General features: G+C 39.2%; 1 protein-coding gene across 2 annotated transcripts in view; it reads left to right on the top strand.

Annotated features, from left to right (window-relative positions):
* The first annotated feature begins 9713 nt into the window (after window positions 1-9713).
* The window catches only part of LOC140361230 (uncharacterized), a 39502-nt gene continuing 24437 nt past the window's right edge, over window positions 9714-24778 (top strand). The window contains exons 1-4 of one of the 2 annotated variants that reach the window (XM_072446969.1): window positions 9714-9805; window positions 20112-20251; window positions 21731-21805; window positions 22931-23101. In XM_072446969.1, the coding sequence (XP_072303070.1) occupies window positions 20134-20251; window positions 21731-21805; window positions 22931-23101 (364 nt within the window). In that variant the 5' untranslated portion in view covers window positions 9714-9805; window positions 20112-20133. The remainder of the gene's footprint in view (window positions 9806-20111; window positions 20252-21730; window positions 21806-22930; window positions 23102-24778) is intronic. The other variant, XM_072446976.1, reaches the window with a different exon arrangement.

Raw genomic sequence — 24778 nt, 5'->3', positions numbered from 1 at the left:
CTCAACATATACATATGGACAAATAAAATAAAAAAAATTGTCAAAATGGGAGTTTTATTTTGGATTTAATATGCTCTACCTTTTCTTTTCTTTGGACGCTAACCTGTTATTTTCACATTTTCTTCTTTACTTATCTTGTGTTCTCTCTAGTCCTGTTCTTTGTTTTTGTTGTTTTATGTTCTAAAAAACAAAAGTCAACTGAACAGACCTCATATTTGGCTCAAATATAACATGATTACACATTGCAATCCATATTTATTTAAAGTGCTTTCCAATAAAATAAACTTAAAGAAAATAAAATAAAGAATATTTTGGCGTTGTGAACCCAACGCATTAGGATGACGGAAACACAGGAACAGTCTCTCTATCTCCTCCATCTCAAGTGTCCTTCACATCATAAACACAAGATAAAACCCATTTTTTCCCTACAAATCAGTTGTCTTACTTTTTGATAATCACAATTTTGTCACCCTTGAGTTTTTGCCAATTGCTTGCAGTCCGGCGTGTTAGTCAGTAAATCGATGCACAGGGCATGTGTTAAGTTGACCAAGAGTTTCTTTAGTCTGAAAATCTAGCTCAGAAATCTACTATATCACTAAGCATCTGTTTTCTATTTAAATGTGACCAAATTTAAGATCAACTCCATGTATCAAGAGGACAATTCATACCACAACGTCACCATACTGCAATCATTTTTCTTAAGGCTACTTCTATTCTCGTGTTTGTGTCCTGTCACCTCCAGACTGACCCCCACCCACCCTGCCTTCTCTGTCCCCTCCAGTAAGCATTGTGGCTGGGGAGAGAGCTGTCACATCCCGGGGCCTCTAACTTTGGATGTCCTCTTTTCATGGGGTCACGCCTGTCTCTCTCATTTTATTTAATTTATTATTTTACATGAGGTACAACCATTATTTTTTTTACTTTTAACCATGTTAATTTGAGATTTTCTCACCAAAAACATACCAAGAGTTATGTTTTGTTTCATTGTATGAGTACTATTGTGGCTGTCTCTTTCTCAAGAAGTCAAAACGTAACTTGGGAGGGAAGATGTGCTTCTCGATGTTTTTAAAGTCCATGCTCATTCTGATCATTTCATCACACTCATTTTCAAATGGCAAAATATAGTAGGATGTACAATGCCCTTTGTATTGAGTATAAAATAACCCAAACAGACATAAAGAAGGTTCAAGATGTATTGTAGCACAACTGATGTACATTCAAGAGCATAAAACTAGTAGTATTTTTGATGGCTAGAGTGCAAATACTTGCCATATAGCACATTATAGAAATGGGTAAGAAATGTCTAATGCAACTGAAAATTCTTACTTATACTGTACTCCCATAGGCATATTTGACTACAACTACTGCAATAAAAACTGATTAAGTGTGATATTAAATCTGATGACACATGTTTATTGGTCTGCTGCACATTAACAGTGGTTAGGTGGTTAACAGTTTTACAATGCAACATTTACATTTGCATTCCCGCTGCTGCTGCTGCTTCTGCTACTGCTGCTGCGTCATTCCTAAGAGTTTTAATTCATAGGTCAAAATGTTTTGTACCATATTCATTTACTTACAAGTAATGATTTTAAAAAAATACTTTTTATTTTTCATTAGAACATCAAAACAAACAGACGTACTAAATGCACTATGTACTAGCAATTGTCAAAATAGTTTAAAAATGTCACCCTGTTATTGTCATTCCAGTTACCAAGCTGACAATCCCATACAAAAAACAAAATAAAGAAATGCATTTGATATGGGAATCAACAGCTTTTGTTTATTTTGACATGTGCTTATTTGAAATTATGAAAAAAATATATATAAAAGTAATTTTGTATATTTATTTTTTTTTCAAAATTGAAAAGGCACTGATTTTGTGGAATGACATGACCCTGCTACTACTGTCACTGCTGCTACTACTAATACTACATTTCTCCAGTAGATCTAGCAGGCTGTTGTGTCATGACATGTCGATGTGTAACTGCGACATTCGATGTGTTAAGTCCATTATTCACACGTACTGTAGATGCACCTGTCGCCCCGGGGACCTGCCTGCACCTGGACTCTGGGACGGGCTTGTGTAGGTGGAGCAGAACTGCATGGAGATTATGTAATGTGTTGGATGGATGGTGCATTTAAAGGTGCATCATGTGACCTTCCTGGTGGAGGGTTCTTTTTTCATGAATATATGATTGTTTTTTCTGGAATGTTTAAGGACTGCAACTTACAATTATTTTAATTGTTGCCAGTGATCATCTTATCAATGAATTAATATTATTTATTGACATTAAGGACATTTTATCCAAATAAAGGCTTCTAGAATACTTACAAATACAGTACATGCATAAAGTACTTCCACTTTATGCATGTGTTTTAGAGTCTATATAGTTCAGATAACCATGATCAAAATACAATTTTGATTATTCTACCAGTCATGATTTTTCCTATAAATCATTGCAGCCCTACAAGGTATAGCTTTTACCTTATCTACCTCCATGGAAACAAGAGTGCGACCCCAAAGAACTTTGTTTTCATGTTATTTATGAGTAGTAAAATCTGTAAATTAATAATTCACAATATATAAGTGTAATGCCATAAAAGTAACTAGTAAAGTAGTGGACCTTTAAATAATATTTTTACACCTTTGCCTTGGTATTGGCACTAAATTTCTTCTGTATTGTATTGTTTTTAGGATGTTGTTATGTGCCCAAGATGTTCCTATGTGGGACAATAAATTTAACTTAACATCCTTTGACCTTAAAGTAGTTATAGAAAGGAATATATGCAGGATTATTCAAATAAGAACGAATAAAAAACATAACACAGTTCCAGGTATAATAACACATATCTGAAAGTTAAACATAAAACAAATAAAAGAAAATAGCATTACATGGGATGGATGGATGGATGGGATCGTTTAAGTTTTGTCAAGGCCAATTCCACTTGAGTCAAAAATTATTTGTAATGATGTCATTTTGCCCTCTATAAAGGTGGTATGTAGATGCAACCATCTTTGTAGATTTCTGAATAACCTTAAAGAATAACAAACATTTTAGATTGTGCTTTTGTCAGAATTCCTCCTTGTCTTCTTCACCTTGAGCAGTGGCACTCGTCATGACTTTGATCTATTAAACATGCGTGTGTGTTTGAGGGTGGACATGGGGAGGCGTGTGCTGGCCTCAGGGACAGAGCGCGAGCACGGCGGGGAAGGGAGGGGGTCTGTCGGTGTGAATTATAGATGAGGAAATGGAGGAGGGGCAGGAAGAATTTATCCCTGGTTTGAGCTTTACATAGACCAATAAAGGCACAATTCATGTATGTAACACTAAGTCGAACAGACCCTTTTGGTGTTTGTAACCAGAACACCTGCATTCTAAAGGCTGGTACAGTTCAACACGTCGGCTCTAATACAATTTCAATGGGAGAGTTTGGTCCAACGCACACCGGAGTGCGATTGAGCAGGTTATAGTGAGTTTAGCGAGAGATGAGTTTTCGAGAAAAGCGGGAGAGAAGCAGGTGCTTTCTTTGCCTCCGCTGCAGTTCTCGTGGCTCTCCTCCAGGTTTACAGTGTTCCTTCTATCAGTCACAGAGCAGATTCATGTTAACGATTAATAGTATACATGCCAACAACTATGTAATAAGCATTTCTGAAAGGAGACATATGCAAAATGTAGTTTCTTAAGCTTTTAAACATACTATAACATTGTTCCCTCGTCAGAAATATGCCATGAGTTGTATTTAGCCTCATTCACTCTTGTTATGATCAATCCTGTCTGTTTAGTAAGTCCTCTCCCTCTGAGCCTCAGAAAACACTACATTCTTTTTTTCTCAAAGTTCCAGTTTTTTTTTTTTTTTATCATAGGTAGAACGTATAAATCCTTCCCCAGACTCGTTCTCGGAATTTGTGCTTCAAATTGCTTCCATTATGACTGTGGCTGCATTGGCATGTCAGTTCAAGCTAGGTTTGTTATACTATATATATATACTATAACCATGTATTGTTGGCGCTCTTAACAATTTCCTGACGTAGGAAACGCATGACTGATGTGAAGTCATGTGTCACTTTTTTAGTTGTAAAACCTGAAATGCCGACGCAGAGGTACAAGAGCATGTTTAATGGACAATAACAGTACATAAATAGCAGAATATGTGTCCTATGAAACTAAAATTATGCTTGAGAATAATGCACCAAAAATATTCCAGGCCACAACAGTTTGAGAATGAAAGTACAATTTTGTTTTTATCAAAATGTATTGCTAATAAATCCGTTTTAAATGCATTGTTACTGTTAGTGGGACGCTCCATGAAGTCAAACTGATAATTATTATTTATTTTGTTATCTTTTCATTTTGTTCATTTTTGTTATCAAATTTCTCTAGTGCTGCATCTCAGATTAGAACTGCAGTCTTCTGATGATCCTTGGATTAAAGCGTTTGTGACCTCCTTTGTTCTACTCCTCCCTCCTTCACTTGTCTCCTACTTCCTAGAATGTGACCTATTTGGCCTCATCGCTGTCTTACAACAGTAGTCCTATTACAAATGCAGTCATCTTCTCCCATTTGTCCAGCATTCTACTGTTTTGCTGAACCGAGAATGTACTTGAAGGATCTAGTCAAGGTTATAATAAAAACCAAATATGGCAAATATATTACAGTTGTTATCTCTGCAGCCACAGCCTTTTTACTTAGTGTACATAGTGTTAAAATGCAATATTAGAAGCTAATTTTTTTGTAAATTGTAATTGTTAGATCTAAAATGTCTGAGTTGTAGAACCAGGTTCATTGACTTCCTGTTCACTGCAGAACTGATAAGCTAATACAGAAGTTATAAGTGACATTTCACTTTCACTGTATAGGTGCATTCACACCACTGCGTCAGATTCGTCTTACGTCTCCAGTTGGACACCTATGCATCTTGAAGACAGATGTTTCACACGCACGTCCAGGGCATCCAGGACACTCGTCTGAAGCATCTATCTTCAAGATGCATAGATCTGAAAAATATACTGACCAGCAGACACGCGTCCAACGGGTTTTTGTTGCGTTTTCCGCTGTGGTTGGTCTCTTGGTGCGATGGCAGACCAGGTGGAGAGAGCGGCTTTATTGTATACGCTTTACACATGGCCTCAATTAATTGATCATTCGTTTTTGCTGGTGTGGGGTTTCTTTTGATCCTTCTTCCGGATAACTTTGCTGAATACTGCGGAATATCTGATTGGTTGTTCAACCCCAGCGCCTGTGTTTTGAGTTTCAAAACAAGAGAAAAATGTTGGACGCCCTGGATGTGAGTTTTAGAACTCTGCATGTGTGACTCAATATCTTATTTTTTTCAAATAAAAACTGGATGCAGGCAGGGAAAGGGGGTAGGTGAATACTGGACTTTTCTGAGCACTCAAGTCATAGTTACTAAAAAAAGAAAGTTTTTTCATTTCATTTAACACAAAAAACAAACCACATGCTTTTACTGACTGAGGTTTGGCTGTAGATTAAATCTATGCTTATCATTGACGATTCAAATTTGATTAATTACCTAGTCTTAAACTTGTCTATCAAGTTGTTTGTTTGGACAGGAAAGCCTCATTTAAACTGCTCTTGAAATTCAATAGTCTAAAATTTGTCTGTAAGACAATAACAATTATGGATAGAAAACCTGTCCGATTTCATCGCTGCCACATTCTCAAGAATTACTAAGTTTTGAAAGCTTCAGTAACCTGTGTTTTCTTAAATTATGTTTCAAATGTATTAATGACTTAAACAGCAGCAGAGTTACAAGAGGCTCCTCAAACCAAAACTGTCAAATCCCACAGTGCAGGACATCATTTGGACAATCATCCTTCTTTAAGAGCAGTAAACTCTGGAATTCATTATCCCCTGAAATAAAGTGCATCTCAGAAGTAAATATGTTCACCTCCAGACTGAAGGGCTGGCTGAAAGAAAATCAAAACTGTACCCACCTGTAAGTGTTATGAACGTGTATGAGTGATGTGTATGAGTGGCGTGTACGAGTGACCTATACGAGTGACGTGTACGAGTGACGTGTAGGAGTGACGTGTAGGAGTGACCTGTACGAGTGACCTATACGAGTGACGTGTACGAGTGACGTGTAGGAGTGACGTGTACGAGTGACCTATACGAGTGACGTGTACGAGTGACGTGTAGGAGTGACGTGTAGGAGTGACCTGTACGAGTGACGTGTACGAGTGACCTGTACGAGTGGCGTGTACGAGTGACGTGTAGTAGTGACGTGTAGACGTGTACGAGTGACCTGTACGAGTGGCGTGTACGAGTGACATGTACGAGTGACCTGTACGAGTGACGTGTAGGAGTGACGTGTAGGAGTGACCTGTACGAGTGACGTGTACGAGTGACCTGTACGAGTGGCGTGTACGAGTGACGTGTAGTAGTGACGTGTAGACGTGTACGAGTGACCTGTACGAGTGGCGTGTACGAGTGACATGTACGAGTGACCTGTACGAGTGACGTGTAGGAGTGACGTGTAGGAGTGACCTGTACGAGTGACCTGTACGAGTGGCGTGTACGAGTGACGTGTAGGAGTGACCTGTACGAGTGACCTGTACGAGTGGCGTGTACGAGTGACCTGTACGAGTGGCGTGTACGAGTGACCTGTACGAGTGGCGTGTAGACGTGTACGAGTGACCTGTACGAGTGGCGTGTACGAGTGACATGTACAGGGGACAGGAGTTGAAAATTAGCTCTGTCTATAAATGTTGTATGCATCACATCGGCTGCAAGCTTTGTTTTGTAACTATGTATGATTGCATTGTCCCTGTCAAATAAATTAAAAAATTTAAAAATGAATATGTAACTAGTTATCCCTCCTCAGCAGGGATCCTTCGACCGCCTCCTCTGTCCCATAAATCTCCCCATTTCCTGTTTGGACAACCTCTTTGCTTCCTTTTATCAGCTCTGCTTTTCCCCTGACAGCTTTTAAAGGGCCTATTTTCTGCTAAATCAAATTTCTGAGCTTTTAACCCTCTTCTAGTTTCCTCATCCAAATCATACCTGGGGTTGTGTTTTGTTTCAGAGTAATATTTAGTCTGTTTTCTTTTTATTATGATGTAATGAGATGGTGCCCTCCTTCTCCACGAAGGACTCCCATGTGTTTTTAAATGTGCATTATGTAACTTCTGGTGGGGGGTCCGTCACCTGTTCGTCTCGATATTGTTTCTTTGCCTAGAATGTTCATTTGTATCTTGCATTTGTTGAACTACAGGTACAACTACAGGCTTTTTTCATAGATGTAACTGTTAGTTGGTAATGTGTCATGGTGGGATGTGTGGTGAAAAATCTGTTTATTCAATGGGAAGCACAACTTTTTGCCACTTTTAAGACGTTTCCCGGCGATTTGTATTTATATTGTAACTAATTCCAAGGCGAGTCACACTAGAGGTTATGGACCTACACGAGTGGTAGAATTATAGGTGTTCCTTTGCTTTTTTCCAGCCTAATTTTTGTCTGTGGAGCTTTTGTTTCTCTCAGATTAACTTAGCAAGGCAAAATGTAAAGGCAAAGGCGTTTCTCCGTTGTTGCTGCAACTGTGAAGAACTTTACTAGCTTGTTGGCTAATGACAGTTGGAGATTTCAGACACTTCAGCTGCTGCATAACAATTCATTTCCTCCTCAAACAGACTCAAAACATCTTATTTAAGGAGAGAAAGGTAACGAGTTCAACTTATGTGTAATCCATACATGATGATTCATTTGAGTTTGGATCGACTTAAATTGTCCCAAATGATCTCAGAATTCCCTTCATTATTTTGTAACAGACAGCTTGCTCTTCAGGGTCACCCTGTTAAAATAAATCAAATAATGTCTGTGCCAGACCACGGCGTGTGCACTCAAAGAAGTAATCAAATTTGTACGTTCCACAAGCAGTTTTATAGACAGAATAGAGTGTCTGATAGAGATTCATGTGTCACATGCTTTGTTTTTGTTTTATTGTTCTTCCTGCACTTGCTCTCCTGCAGCAAAAGTCCCTCTGCTGCTAATCAATCCATCTCTTCCGCTACTTTTGCTCTGTTGGCACAGCCCCCTTTTTTTTTTGCAAACTTATGGCATCTTATGGCATCTTAAAATATTGCCATAAAAGTCTGAAGCACAATGAAAACAATATCTGCAAAATCGCCTACTGCCTAAATAGTACCGTTTGTGCGACTAAAACACAAATGATTCTGTCATTTGAAATATTAATTTGAGAGGGATGAGGGATGACTTTTATTTGTATTAGTCATAAAGCCTTGATGTGACTGCGGCTGCGTGCAGCGTCTGCTCCTCTCTTTCCGTCCCGCGTGGCTCAGTCAAACCAACTGATTATCGGCTCATGTTTAGTTGAAGTTCATGCATAAGTCAGCTTGCATGGCCCTCTGCGTTTTGGAGGTGTGAAGAGGACATGACATGACGTGGGGTCGCGAGCGCAGATCCCACTGATTTAAAAAGCGCAATTTGCGTGGTGGTGAGTGCACAGTTTATAAATCAGGAGTTTGCCTCTAGTGGCCTCTTAGAGTATGCACTTGCTTATTGAAATCAGCAGGTTTGAAATGTTAGTATTATGGCTGATAAATACATTTATCACACTATGTGTCACAGAATACTTTTAAATTAATTCTACATTTAGTATTTAGCATCTTAGAATCTCCATTGGTCTAGCATCAGGCTAAGTGAAAATTATGATCATGTGTGACAACAGCCGTTACTTTCAGCCTCATTTAAACTTTTCTGTCTTTGCCAATTGTCTATTGGCCACAAGCACAGACTTTTACCCGATTTCTATAACGTTTTAAGTTGTAAAATATGAACTACATTTAACATATCCAACAGAACTGCAAGCTTCACCGTTTAACCCTAACTATCTGTTCAGTTGGCGTGTTTTTATGTCATCACGCAAATATCCTTTTCATAGCGGATTATTATCATCCTTGGTTGCCGTGGTAACCACCCTGGCAACACTTGTTTATCTGCTTTGTTCTGTGCCTAATCATTTTTTTGCGCTAAACACTTTGAGAATGGTATTAGATAATTAGAGACATGCATGTGAAATATGATTTGAAAGATGATTGTGTGTATATAGAGGAATAATAATGAGCCTGCAGATAGTTTTGTGTGCTGTAGCTGGGAAACAGACAGAAGGCTTCAGTTTAAATTGGCAGACTTGTGTGTGGACAGCTGTGTGAAGCATACGTCTGTTTGGATTTTGAATTTAGCAAAACCGGATTCAACATATGTATTCTAGAGACCAAACAAATAAATAATACAAAGATAATAAAGCTTATGCAGTTAAGGCCAGAGACTTCAGGTGAATGGGGGAAAAAGTGAGTATGATCCATCAAAATCTTGTTAAGTAAAAGACTGTACAGTTTGGTGTGTGTGGGTGCTACTTTAAGGGCTCAATCTTGTCTCTTTATGCATTTGGAGAAAATGGCCTTTGAAGTTGTAAAATCGCATACAACACTAAGGATGAAGTTGATTCAGAGGAAGAATAAAACATATTTAGGTGCAGATAGTTTTTAATTAGACAAAATCAATATGAGGAAAAATCTTTTTTATGTCCCATTTCCCACAATGTCTCTATGCCCCCGTTTTTTTGTTTTCTTTTGGATCAACATAAAAGTTGGGGGAAATTACCTTTACATATACACTGAATACTACACTACCCTACATTGAATCTCAGTCTCAATTATTGACAATATGTTGGTGTTAACTTGACTTTTGTACTTTGTGTGTCAGGTTTGAGCTGATCTGAGTCTGTCTGGTTCATCCGTGAAGATCGCTCTTAAAGACAGGTAATTTTTTTTTACAGCTTTTAATAATAACAGCTATTAATAATAATAGAAAACTGCAGTCTCACATTTGGACACTCAATAACACCACATTCATACATTGGCAAGTTGGGTGAAGTGTCTTGCTCAGGTACACAACCACAGTTTGAAATTAATATCTAGTTTGAAGTCCATGCCAGTAAATCTTACCAACAAAGGACGCATTCTCTTGGACCATTTTTTGCTGGCCCTTCGACTTCCAGATAAAATGGCCCAGATTTCTTGCCTGACCAGCCAGTCCCTCCTACATTCAAATGCAGAAGGGCCTGGAATTGGACCATAAGGGCGTGTCAAAAAACTCGCCAAGCATGGACGGGTCCAACCTCCGCCGCTAATTTGTGTCACTTGTCTCTCAAATGTGGAAGATGTCTCCTCTCAATTATTGTCCAAACATTCAGAATAAAATATATAACTTATTTTACCTAGAGTTTAGGGTGTCGCTTGTTGACTCTGCAGAAGTCAGCGCCATTTCTCAGTCTGTTATTTTAATTTTATTTTTCCTTGTAAGCCGCCATGTTTGTGAATACACGAACGGACCATGCGTTTCTCCGATTGGTTAATCCACGTGTCAATCACGCTATTTGGAAATAGCGGCTGCATAAGATTCCAGACCAAGATGTCTTTATAAAGTATTTTCAAAGTATTTAGTCTTGGCTGGTCAGGCAACCAGATTACCACTAGGAGTACTTTTTTTTCGTCTTTTTAATTCTCCACTAGAACTGCAATAAAGATTTGACTAATTGTGACTTTAAAAAAGTTTTAATCATATTTCGATTTGGGTAATGGTTCGTTGGATTATACTGTGTTCCAAATTATTATGCAAATTATATTTTTCTCTGATATTGCCAAAACAAAAGTTTGGATAGCCCTGCACTAGACTTTTTGAGCTGTGAGGTCCTCACTGTGGTCCTCACTCACACCTGCACAAACCAACCCAAGCCATGTGCTGAATAAGAGCCAAAACTGTGCTTTTCAGTCCACCCCAGTTTTACTTCGCTGTCTGAAAAACACATACTTCTATGCGGTGTGAAAATCAAGTACAATTTTGGCTCCTGTCACATACTTGGGTTATCTTGTTTGTGCTAGCAGTTTACACAGATTTTCCTTTTATATTCAAATGACAGGGCAGAGGCTAAATGCAGATGTGTTATTGTCTCAGATAGTCATTTTCATGGTTCCATGGCGTGCATGTGGCTACAGTGAGCACGTGTTAACAATGTGTTGAGCCAGGTTAAAGGGTGCGCTTGTTTACGGGTTTGTGGTTACATACTGAAGGAGTAAGTGCGTTTGGGCTTGAAAAACTAGAATCTAAGTGTATAAAGTGATAAAAACAGTATGCAGTATACCAGTGTGTATTGTTCTCATTCTGCATATTATTTATATAGAATTTCATTTTATTCTTATTACTTTTAATTCAAAGTTTATTCGATTATTTTAGGGATTATTTTTGGTCTATATGAATCTTTAATCAGCTTGAATATTTTTTATAGTTTTTGTGTATATCTTATACTTATACAAATTACGGATACAGATGAAGGTTCTATTATCTTATCTTGAAATTATCCACATTATTATTTTGGCATACAAATTTAGAAAGTGTACTTACTTTGATTAGTTTTTTCATCATTATAAAATAACAAAATCAATATAAATACATTTCATAAAACCGATACATCATTATGTACATGATATTACATTTTTACTTGGAATATCAACAGTTAAAATTTTAAACTTATTATATAAACTTATGTAAACATATTTCTCTATCGTAGTATAGTGATTTCCCTCCATGTGTGTTAATTGTGTTACATAATTGCATTTGTTTTTCAGCCTACAGCACTTTAGTTTTGGAAGCATGGTTTTCCATTCACAGCCCTTAGACCTAATGGAAAGTGCAACAAAACAATCAATAATTGCACTGCACTGTGTAGTGTCCGACAATTGCATTGTGAGCCACTACAAACTCTACAACTTCAAAATCTGATTGTTACCATGATCAGAACAAGTTTGTTGAAGGTGTATGAACTTTAAAACCATAGTCGAGCAGAATCAGGACACATGACAGAAATGGATCACAGTCGAGTTGACAGTAGATGACAGAACACAATACAGTTGTAATGAAATGAGCTGAATGCAGAGAAAAGCAGAGCTCTAAGTGGACAAAATGATGTAGAGCATCCTATCAATGGCTCTAAATGGCCCCACAAACTCTCACTAGGGCCAGTGCAGTGAAGGGCCTCGCCTTCAGCAGCCAGTGACCTATTTCTCTGCTTATAACATGCTTTATGCAGCCATCTGAGCAGTTATACTTAGCAGTTATGCTGAGCTGTTATACTCAGCAGTTATACTCAGCAGTTATACTGAATGAATGAATCCTGGTTTGAAAGTCCTCTTCCCTCCGACTGTCAAAAACACACCGTTTTGATTCCCCTTTTTTATCTGTGATGTAGCTCTGACTCATTCTGTCAATATCTCCCGTCTAATCACATTCAGTACAACTATGTAGATTCCTTACATCTTCGACACAACTTTCCAGTTGTTGTATATGAGCCTGCAACCAGAAGATGGAGCCAAAACACAGTTAGCCCCGTGGGAAACTGTGGGAAATGTAATTTATTCATCCATCCATTTTCTTCCACTTTATCAGTTGTGAAGGCAGCAGTCTGAGCATGGAGGCCCAGACTTCCCATTCCACACACACCGCTTCTAGCTCCTCTGGTGGATCACAAGGGGTTCTAAGGCCATAGACATATGTGACTGACCGTGGAAAAAGCAGTTACAAGTCACCCCGGAGACAATTTGAGTTATTCACAGATTATGATAATATTTGAGTAAGTTGTGGTCATTTGAATGTATACAACTCTGAATTCCTCTTACTGAGAAAACGGCCTCTAAAGATTCTCACCTGAGTGAGCCCAGAGTCACAGGGGGGCTCATTTGCATCTCATTGGGATAAGCCCTCCCCCCTGTCACACTGACAGCATCTCCCCCTACAGCTGTCACTAAAGACTCAAGAGGAGAGTTATTGATGTGAACTGGACTCTAATCAGAATTAGAAGTTACTATATTAAAATGGAAATACTTGGACTACAAAAGGCCCTGAATAGCATCAAAGAATCAGAATCAGAATAGGGTTTATTGCCATTTGTCGATAAACAGAATTCACAGGTGATTCAGTGCAACACAAACAACAAAACGTTGAACACTGAGCACTATACGGCATGTAATATACATAATAAAATATAAAGGTATAAAGTTATGTAGTGCAATAGGATGGGTCTGCCTGTCAATGTTCAGTCCAGGTGGGACCAGGACATGGAGACAACCGGAGGCAGAACAACTGAATTGCGTAGTAGCTGAGCCCAGAGCACGCGCTTCGCCTCCTCGCTCAGAGCATGCGCGTATAGTGTATCTGTAGAAGACAGAGGGAGAGTTTAAAAAATAGAAGAACTCTGTTAAATTGCACACAAATTGAATAAACACTGTATAATTGCTATTCTGCATTTGCAGTTTATTGTACATTTAATAAAGTGAAGTTAAGTAAATGATGTGTAATAAATAGTACCTGCTGTGCAAAGTCGAAGCTGTAAAGAAGTTTGAAACAAGCTAATGCGGGCTACAGTAAAAAAAACAGTAAAAAAACATGAAGATACAGACATTATACCATCCCAAAACAGCTAGTTTCAAGAGACTACGTGATGTTAATTATTCAGAAAGTGGTCACATTAAATTCAAGCCCGTATTTGTTATGCTGAAGCCAGGAACAAAGAACAGGCCCGGTGCTAGCTTGGAATGTAGCAAGCTAAAGCGGCTAACGCGGGCTGCAGTAAAAAACACGAAGATACAGACATTATACCATCCCAAAACAGCTAGTTTCAAGAGACTACGTGATGTTAATTATTCAGAGAGTGGTCACATTAAATTCAAGCCCGTATTTATAAGGTAGAGTGCACTGAAGCAGCATGTTAGCTTAGCATTGCTCTGTCTCGATGCTAAAGCAACACAACACAACACAGCAAGCAATACTTTAGAGTAAAAGTACCTCAGTTCCGTTGCAATGTAGTCCAGGGAATCATCTCTGGAGAAAGACTGGAGTATGAATAATGTCTCTGAGAGGAGAAAGCACGGTCCCTCCCCCAACTGCATGAGGAGCATGAGCAGTACGGAGGACAGCTGTAGCCATGTGGTTCGCAGCTGATTGGTGGAAAAATGTCAACAGTACGTGCTGAAAAAAGGGTAACGCCCCCCGCGCGGCACACGAAAACTACCCATTTTTAACAGCTTAATGTGTACTTTTAAGGTAATGAATACTGTTATCTGAAGCACGGAGGGGCTCCTTTATAACTTCAACTTTCACATAATGCAAAAAAACGCAAATCACAAATTTGGGGGGAAAAAAGTAAAAGACTGTTTATCTCAGTTTCACCGAGGCCGACATGTACCGGAAATTACGCTGCTCTGACACATATACATAGTCCCTTCAGCGTGTCCTGGGTCTTCCAGCGTCCAGATGGCATCTAAAAAGATGCCCGAGCCACCTTATCTGGCTCCTCTCGTTGTGGAGGAGCAGTGGCTCTACTCAGAGCTCTTCCCATGTGACTGAGCCGCTCAACCTATGGCTAAGGGGGTGCCCAGCCACCCAGCGGAGAAAACTCATTTTGACCGCTTGTATCCATGATCTTGTCCTTTTGGTCATTACCCAAAGCTCATGAGCTTAGATGAGGGTAATAACGTAGATTGGCCGGTAAATCGAGAGCTTTGCCTTTTGTTTCAGCTTCTTCTTTACCAAAACAACAATACAGTGACCACATCACTGCAGACGCTGCACTGATCCGCTTGTCAATCTCACGCTCCTACTTTCCATTTACTCGTGAGCAAGTCCCAGAGATACTTGAACTCCTCCACGATGGGCAAGTTGTGTGTTTACTCCCATAAACCCTCGAGCATCCGATGGAGAGTAAAGAGCTGGGCCAGTGTTCCACGAATAGGATGAAAACCACACTGCTCCTCCTGAATCTGAGGTTTGACTATCGGTCGGATTCACCTCTCCAATACCCTGGAGTAGACCTTACAAGGGAGGCTAAGGAGTGTGATCCCTCTTTAATTGGAAAACACCCTCTGGTCCCCCTTCTTAAAACAGAGGGGCCACCATCCCAGTCTGCCAATCCAGAGGCACGGTCCAACACCACCACACGATGTTGCAGAGACATATCAGCCAAGACAGTCCCACAGCATCGAGAGATTTTCGATACTCAGGACGGCTCTCAACAATCCATGGAGCATTGCCACCAAGGAACCTGCCAACAACCTCTGTGACCTCACTTTGGACATATCTGCCTGCATCCTCCCCTTAAGGTGTGGATTGAGGAGATCCTCAAAGTATTCCTTCCACCGTCTAACGACATCCTCATTCAAGGTCAACAGCTCCCCACCTGCACTGTAAAATGTGTTGGTGTAGAACTGCCTCCCCCTCCTGAGGCATCAGACGGTTTGCCAGAATTTCTTTGAGGCCGACCAATAGTACACCTCCCCGATAGTACACCTCCTCGAACTCCTCCCAGTCCCAAAGTGTTTGCTACAGCACGTATGCTTGTTCTGCCAATACCTGTCAAATGCCTCGTGCCCCCAGGTTTGGATATTGGTGCCACGACAAGCAAAAGAGACCTTGCGACCACACCTACGAGCAGCCGCATTGACAATGGAGGATGAAAACATGGTCCACTCGGACTCAACGTCCGCAGTCTCCTCCGGGACCTGGGAGAACCTCTCCCGGAGGTGTGAGTTAAACCTTCTGAAAGAGGGCTCCGCAAGATGTTCCCTACAGACCCTCACGATGAGCTTGGGCTTGGGCTTCCTTCTCTGACAGCGGTTCCAACTCACCACCAGCTGGTGATCAGTTGACAGCCCCTCTATTCACCCAAGTGTCCAAGACACACGGTCAAAGGTCAAATAACATGACGACAAAGTTGATCATCTAGGATATCCTGGTGCCACGTGCACAGACGTCAATAACAGAACACTGCTCGGGTTCAGATCGGGTGGGCCACTCTTGAATATCACCCCTCTCCACGTGTCACTGGCGTTGCCCACGTGAGTGTTGAAGTCCACTAGTAGAACAATGGAGTGCCCGGTTAGTACAATGTCCAGTACCCCTCCCAGGCCGGGTACTCTGCACTGCTGTTCGGCCCGTAGGCCGACACAAAAGAAAAAGACCTGACGCTTTTAGGGACGCAACCTTCTCATTCACTGGTGTGAACTTCCTCACGTGGCTGCTGAGCTTTAGAGCTACCTAGCTTAAAATAGGGACTAACAGTCGCTTGAGTTCTCAAATCGGCGAAAAATCTTCTATTTGTTATTAATTATTACTTCACATTAATTATTACTTAAAATGTGTTTTTTTTTTTTTTTAAAGTATTTGGCAAAAATATATCTAGCACATAGAAACAGTTTGGGTGTAATCTTGTAACTATTGTATTTTGTATTTCCAAAAATACAATTTCCAATGTGGAAAAAAGGGTCACAAATTTAAATCTAAATAAAAATTTTGTAAATCCTTTTTTTTTTGTAGTAATTTTTATTTTTATTTTTTTAAAGGACCTTACTAAGCCTAAATTCTTCTCATTCTTAATGGAACTATTTGTTCATGAAAGTCATGTTTATGTATTTATTTAGTCTGTTTGAGTGTAAAAGAGTCAAACAGTAACAACAGTTTCAAGTAGAAGTTGAGATGTAAAATGTCTGTACAAAACTTCACACTCCAAATCCTCTATCGTATTTCCGGCAGGTTGTGTTCTTCAGGATTAGGGGCAGGTTGGTCTGTGATGCTGACGTCTCTGTGTCAGTGGAGCTTTGGCAGAGTGCTGCAGACGAGTGACCCAGATCAGACAGTGCCGCTGGGGGTGGATTAAGGCAAGGAGGGTGTGACAGTGTGATGGCAGTGTGGTGATAGTGGCAGTGTGGTGGTGGTGGTGGTGGTGAAACAAGCTCTGTGAATCTGTAAAAGTAATAGCAATAACAATTGATTATTGCAGTGATAATAATTAAAAAGCAGACTTTATGGCTGTTCTTAGAATTTGGGGTCCGCTTTGGGCTTTTCTTCATTGAGATGTTTTGGCTTTGTCATTAAACTTGTGTAGCTTACATTTAGCCAATTTTGTGTAGACACTGTATTACAATGAATAAAGATAGACCTTAAAAACAGTAAAGGCAATGCTGACACTTTCATCACTGTTTACCACATAGTGCAAGGTGCTGCAGAAATTATTTAGCAGAAAATAAGGTGTTTTCACCTGTGTTGTCATTTGGCTACGTTTTATTGAGCCTTTGCTGTGATTGGCTAAAACAAGTTTGGTAGTTTTTTCTAGGTTTGGTAGTTTTTCCCTGTTGAAAAGGAGGGTCTAATGACACTGCTCTGATTTAGGGCATTACAAAAATAAATTGAATTTAAGGGACCTTTTGAACACAGCATGTAACTAGTAAAATCTTGATTGTGTGAACATACCCTATTGAAGGCTACACAATAGATTCAGTACTTTGTGAGTGCTACATATTTTGCAATTGTTCAATTTTTATAATTTGTTCTGATTACTATATTTCCACATCTAACATTGGAAAATTAATTACTTTGAGGTATACAACTTACATACAATAGCTATTCATTTATTAGAATTTTTAATTTGGACACTGGGCTGGCATTTTTTGTTCAAAAAACAGGGAGGACGTAGGTGTCAGATCAGGTTTAGCACATTAGGATGACAGGGCATGCCTGGAGAGCAATGTCCCAAATGTCACTGCGCATTTGGACAAAATCCCAACATGGATACTTCCCTATATGTCATTTAAATAAATAAAAAAATTCAATTCAATTCCATTTAATTTTGTTCAGTCAAAAATCACAACAGCAGGGCTTTCCAAAATTGTTAATTTTACCAGCAGAAAGTTAGAAAATCCAACAATGAAACAGTCATTTGTTCACACGTTCGCACACAGGAATTAAGCTAATGGATAACTAACCCAGAGCATCCTTAGACCCTCATGTCTTTTTGTGGTTAGTTGAACAGTATTTTGAATTGCAAAAAGAACATTTCATAACTGATTTGAGCTCGGCTATTAGGGAAATTATTGTAGAGAGGAGGAAGCAATAAACAAGATGATGATGTTAATGATGAAATTAGTCAGTGCGAATTATGCATTGTGGCTTCCAGGAATAACAGTATTAAACTATATTGCATTGTAAACTGTTACTCGTAACTCAATGCTTAGGCCCCACACGTTTTGTCACTTTTGTGTTTGGATGTCTCAAAAGAGCCCTGCCAGATCTGCACTGGACACTGGTCAGACAACCTGTTTTGGTTGCTATGGTAACAGGCTCCTTATCAGCTTCAATTGGAAAACAAAGGGTGTGTCCAAAAGCCTCACATACAAAATAGAGCATGTTGAAACATCACCTTTTATGTAAAATTATGTACTAAATATCTAATATTTTAACTTGAAATTACCCTTACATTTTCTAGTACTTCCCTAGTACTCATTCCTTAAACTAGGGATTATTAATTAACTTCAGATTTGAAAAAGCTATGGTCAAAACCCAACAAATCCCTCCAGACACCAGCTATATTGCTTTTTTATATTTACCAAAGAAAATCTAGACAAAATTTAATAATCTCTGTGCAGAGCTTATTCACTTATTAGAATAAATCAGACATCAGAGGCCAAAACTTCAGAGGGTCAAGCCAATTCTTTGTACTAGAAAGGGTTCAAGAACAGCTTCAATTGAATGAAATAAATCTGAAATCTGCTTAGTCAGCCTTTTTGGGAAAAACAGGCCCTCAAGACAAATACAGACAAATACAAAATAGTTGACGGACATAATATTTGCTACATTCAAAAATGTAATAGCATTTATTGTAAACAAAATCATAATAGATCATTTTCAGTAATAATTCGATTTAAGGTGTCAAAATGATGTCTCCCCAACGACACGTGGATGCAAAGACAAAGGCTGAACTGGGAAGTGGATAGACTGACTGCATGCACCATCTAGTGGTGGCGGGCTTTTTTTCAATGGCAGTGATGAGGATTGCGCAGAGGAGAAAATATACTGTTAGAAGGATGTTGAGGTTAAAGCTGCCACGAATCAGGTCTAGAGGAAGACAAAAAATATAGGACTAAAAAGAATTATAAAAGTATAGTATGGCTATTTACAAAGATGCTGCTTTTGTTCTACGAGAACACCATCTCTGACCACAAAATTCAACCAGGCATGGCTGGTTAAAGGGCATATGGCATGTTTATTTTATGTTTGTCGAATTATGACTTTTTTGGTGGCATAAATCTGTATTAATTTGTCATAGTTTTGTCAGGTTGCAGTTTGTGAAAAAAAATGAAAATAAAAAGTTTAAAATCACAGAAAAATACAGGACTTCTAAAAAGAGACCATTTATGCACACAAACACAGGAACGACAACAACGAACACAACCAAGCTCATGCCAAAAAAGTACAAAGAGCTCACAAACTGATCCAAAAAGATGTCAAGAGGCTGGAGGGAAAACCATTTTCTAGGTTACTTTTTCACCTGAGCATTTACAAACCAAAATTGGAACACACTGGCCCACAATTGGCAAATACTCACATGTCTCCAGTCCAGGTCCCCCATTGAAATAAAGAATATAAAGGGAGAAAATGTCTGACCAAATTCTGCATTGAACTGGCAAATGCTAACGTCTCTTCTGCTGAAGTAAAAATTACATTTTTCCGTTGAGCGTATTCCACATTTTTCTCTCTCAGGCGAGATTTCACCGGATCAAAAGCTTTGCGTTTATTGACCATTTGTGCTGAGTAGTCCTAGAAGAAAAAAAACTTGGGGCTTGGTTGAACCGGATTGGCCCGCAACAAGACGTCTGGATGCAGCCTTGACACTGTGTTTGTCACTGAAGTTGTGGAACTTCAGTATAATAGGGCTTGGACACTGGTTCAGGGGTTGGCTTGGGGGCCAGAGAGTGATGCGCATGATCTATCTTTATTTTCCCATCTTTTGTTGGAAGTTTGAGATGTTCAGGGATCCAGGTCTGCATATACTTGACCACATCCTTGCCCTCAGTGTCCTCTTTAATACAGACAATCCGCAAATTACATCTGAATTCGCGGTTCTCCAGGTTGTTCACTTTGTCAAAACACGCACCTGTCGTGTCATGGAATTTCTGTATGCCTTTATATGACTCATTAATGATAGCTTTATGTATCTGTGTATCTTTTCATGTATTTTTCCAGGTGAGCCTCCCCATCCCCAGGCATGGCAGACGGTCAGGAGCACTGGGCCTCCAATGGCCAAGAGAATGGAGAGAATGGTTACTCCTCCTACAGTGCCGAGAACGGGTACCATGCTGCGGGGGCCATGGGAGCACCCACAGGTAGGACCACCCCACATCCTGGAGAACAAGCTGGCTCAAAGTCTAACATTGTTCCATCATCAAAAACATACCTCGACTTGTATTTAGCTTCATTCACGCTTGTTTGATGAATCCTGTTTTATAAGTCCTCTCCCTCTGAGCCTCAAGATTCCAAGTTCCAAATGTTCTAGTTTTATGACGTCAATGGTAGCCCTGACATCGTCTGTCTATTAATTTTCACTAGACTCGTTCTGATCATTTGTTGTCATCAAATTATTTTCATTACAACTGCTTACATTAGCATGTCCGGGTAAGCTAGGTTTGTTTATCTCCCCTATGTAATCCCCACAGCAGCCTGTAGATGTAACTCAAATTCAATTCCTGTCATCAGAAATGACTGACTGATATGAATTCATGTGTGCTTTTTGTTCACTTGAGATGCCAAAGCAGAGGTCTGTTTAGTATGTTGAAAGGACAATAACTACTATACTACACACGTGTCGTTTAACAACTATATTATTTGCTTTGGAGCAATGTAAAATAATTAAATGACTCAAATTGAGCTGTAACAAAGGCAACTAAAGACTATTTGAAGATGACCTTTAGTGGTCTATTAACTTCTAAGCATTCATTGTCTGTTGTTACAGTGTATAAATTGCCGTTTTCAGCTATCTCTAATTACAAAGTGCTCACTCAAAGCTATTTTGGGGGGCCCCCTTCTTGATGTAGCAGTCCTGTTGTATTCTAGGTTTTGTAAAATTTGTATTATAGTTAACCATGTGTGTTTTGTTTCACCCATACATGTTGGTACGTCAGTTCATTTTGCATTATGAATCTTTATGCATAATTAATATGCAAAAAAGTAAATCCCATTCAGTTAGGAGATTGAGAAGTGTCCATGCAAACACCACTCAAACTTCTAACTCAAAATCACTCTGCAAAAAAATGAATTTATGGAATTAAAATCTCTTGGCTTCAAAATATATTTTTCTTAAATGAATCTTGATTTAGTTTTAGTTTGTAGGTGTGAATCATTTTAGACTTAAATTGTTTACTGGTTTAAGTATATATAAAATAAAACTACTTAAGTAATACCTTAATTGGAACTACTTAGTTAAGTCGTTACTAAACGTAAATCATGCTTAATGAACTATTCATTTATTATGAACTTCTTTTTTCATTCACTTTTTAAGGCTAATTAAGTTGTAATTATAAAATGTTACCAAAATTCAGTTTTTTACATTTACAAAAGATAAATAAACAAACAAAACAAACAAACAAACATGTCAAACAAATAAAAAAGCTACTAAAACAAGATCCAAAGCCTGAATTCAAGCCACTTTAACTTTCAGTCATTCTTTTTTTGCAGAGTTGTCAGTAACTTGGAAAACGATCTGTTCTTCCACCCTTTCATCCATGTCCTGTCTCCCTCCCCCCGCTGCGCCTTCCACCCCCTCTCCCTCCCTCAACCCCTCCCTTCCTCTCTCTCTTGCTCCGCAGTGGACGAATCAGCCAATTTGCCTCCCTCCCCTCCCCCCTCCCCATCGGCCGAGCAGAGCGGGGCCGCTGCACAAGGTACGGCCCACCTCCATCACCTCTCCTCGGCCTGCACGCCTGTCCGCCTTGGGATGGGGCCGTGGCGAGTGAATGGTGCCAAGAGTTGTCATTTCAAACTTCACAGGGCAATTTTTTTGAATGTTTTTGCTTTTTTAATTTTTTTATTCCTGTATGTTAATTAAAGCAAGATATTGGAAATTAATTAGATTTCGAGATATCATTTTGAAACATCTGCTATTGCTTTTTCCCCCCCCTCATGTAATGTTTTCATGTATAAATAAGACTTTTTTTTTTTTAAAAATTACCAAAATGGCACACATTTTGTACATATAAATCTGAAAAATTGACAGCCAGGTTTGAAATTCTTGCTTTTATTTTTTTTATATTAGCATTGACATTAACAAATCTGTCTTTACAATTGGTCAAAATCTTGTCCAGTACAAGAATATAAAGTTTAATGTGTGTTGGATTCAATTAAATATTTTTTTTGGCGTGAACAAAATAAAACACAAACTCTAGCATCTGTTTGATGAGAAAGTACATCTCTAACTTGGTTAAAAGTTTGAAAATAGTGTAGCGTGCTACATTAGCTTAAATTTACTTCCTGCTTGAGGCTAAAATACAGAAGGGCCACTGGAGTGCTCCTCTCATTAGTCCACCCCTCTTCCCCTCTGTTCTCCCATCACTTCACCTCCTCCTTCCGCTTATCATTTCCGCAATGATTTGTAGTGGACAACACAATAGCTTTCAGCACTCTAAACAGTCTCTAGTTCTCATCTGCTTGCGCTAGGAAAACAAGATATTTTTTTCATCAAATTGCACATTCAATGAAGTAATAGCAATATGTTTGCATAAATAATGTATTGTGGTTGAGAAATGTGCGATTAGTAGACTAGTGCACTAGTATTAATCTTAATATTTAATGCCAAAATTCAATTAACTTGGAGGTGCTCTATGTAACATTTTGTTACGTATGCCACCTGCTTGTTTCTATGGAGATGTTATTTACGGTAGTTAAGAACTCTTTTTCAACTGGATTATCTAGTTTGGTTTTAAGACAGATTGCATCCCATGGCATTGTCATAATGTTGTCATGTTGTCTCTCATCTCCATCTGTGACCCCCCCCCCCTTCCGTCCCATAGCAGAAAAAGCTGGGGTTAGTTTCTCTCAGGACATAGCTCATGTAGACACCCACTCTGCCCATGAAGAAGGCCCCTGTGATCATTCAGAGCCAGGGGGGCCCACACAGGCAGAGTACCCCCGGGTGCTAAATGGAGGGAGCCATCAAGGTCCCCATACTCCATCACAGACAGGTGTGTGTGTGGGGTTGTATCAACCTTTCCCATCTAATTTATTATGTTGATAGTACATTATAAGTTGATTTACTTAAAGACATTCAGTTAACAACACATCTGGGATTCTGGGAAGAAAGTCAAACATACATTTTCTCTTTGTGTTAAATGCTCAACAAGTCAACTGAACTTATAAATCATTATTCAGTATTCTTACTCAAATCTTCTTATTCATTTATCTTGAATTACAGTCTTTTATCATTTTAAACATGTTAAAATAAGTGAAACATATTTATAAGCACTATCTAATAAAATAATGTAAACAAAATTAAATCATACCAATAGCCAAAATGCAAGCATTTTTACTTCTTTGTATGTATTCTTTTTCACAGTGCAAACATTATAATTTTGCATGGTCTCTGAGGACCACCTGTGATATCTGAATTGTATGGCTCGATGGCTCTGCTCTGATCCTCCTGCAGCTTTTCTCCAGCTTCTGCTTTTGTGCGAGAAAGTGTGCAGCGCTCCAATTTTGGGCTTTGTCATTTGAAACATACCCATTTGCTTTCCATTGTAACACACAGCCAGGATACTAGATCAACTTTACTGCTGTTGATCTGCTGCTGTTGATGTTTTGCCAGCTACATTGCAAGTTTAAGTGTTGGAACTGTCAAGCTTTGTGTCTTGCTAGAAGTAATTTTGTTAAACTTTTCTATGTATATTTCTGTTGAAGTATTATGTGAAAATATTATTTTATAGTACACCCACCTGCATGGGTGCTTTATGAATTGTCTGTCATGTTTCATTCTTATTGTTTTAATTAGGCCCGAGCGCCACAAGCTGGCGAGAGGCCTATTAATCTCGTAAGGCTCGCACGGCTGCAAAAGTGCGCACGTAGTGCGCACGAAATCGAGCGCGAAGCGCTCGCCCACTTCCAAACACTCACTAACGCACTCCTTCACTCACGCACGCCCCGTGCATACTAATTAATAGTAGGAAAATGGAACATTACCGTTGTAAACGGGCGAAGCCCGTGCAAAAGTACGCACTAAACGAGCACTTTACATTCGCGGTCGTCATCCCAATATAAAGCACTCATTTGCCCTAAGTAGCTCACGAATACGTTCCCCATCTCTTGCATGTTCCGTGCATATAAGCATGTAATGCAAAAATTTAACATTATTACTGTATAGAGGGCCAAAAACACAAAGTGGGCGGAGCCCACTCAAAATTAACGAAAGTACCCGTCAGTGACCAGGGACCCACACCATGAGGTAGGAAAGCGCGAGCGCTTTCCGAAAATGTATAGTTTATGATATTTGAAAAATGGGAAACATTGTTTTCGCATCGGAATATTCTTCTTCTTCTTCTTCTTCTTCTTCTTCTTCTTCTTCTCGGGACCAACCCCCCTATTTTTCACCCAGTGAACATTGACGAAAAGTCACAAAAATGTTCACACCTCTAAAAATCGTGCCTCTCTACATTCTGGCTATTTCCCTTTTCTAAAATAAAAAAAATTGGCGCGTCAGCGCCCCCAAATGTACCAAAAATGCATTGAGAGATGGGAAATGACCCAAAAAAAATCTGATCGTAGAATCATGAAATTTGGCGCTGAGGTAGATGGTGACAAGAGAAGTAAAAAATATTATTACGGCAACGCCGTCCGCCCAACCAAATGTCGGCCATATTGCTTCAAAA

The sequence above is a fragment of the Eucyclogobius newberryi genome, unplaced genomic scaffold (assembly GCF_026437365.1).
Source record: "Eucyclogobius newberryi isolate DKJ021-1_F unplaced genomic scaffold, fEucNew1.0.hap1 SCAF_1, whole genome shotgun sequence".
NCBI lineage: Eukaryota > Metazoa > Chordata > Actinopteri > Gobiiformes > Gobiidae > Eucyclogobius > Eucyclogobius newberryi.
Note: the sequence above shows the minus strand (reverse complement) of the source record. Positions and strands in the feature narration are given on the sequence as shown.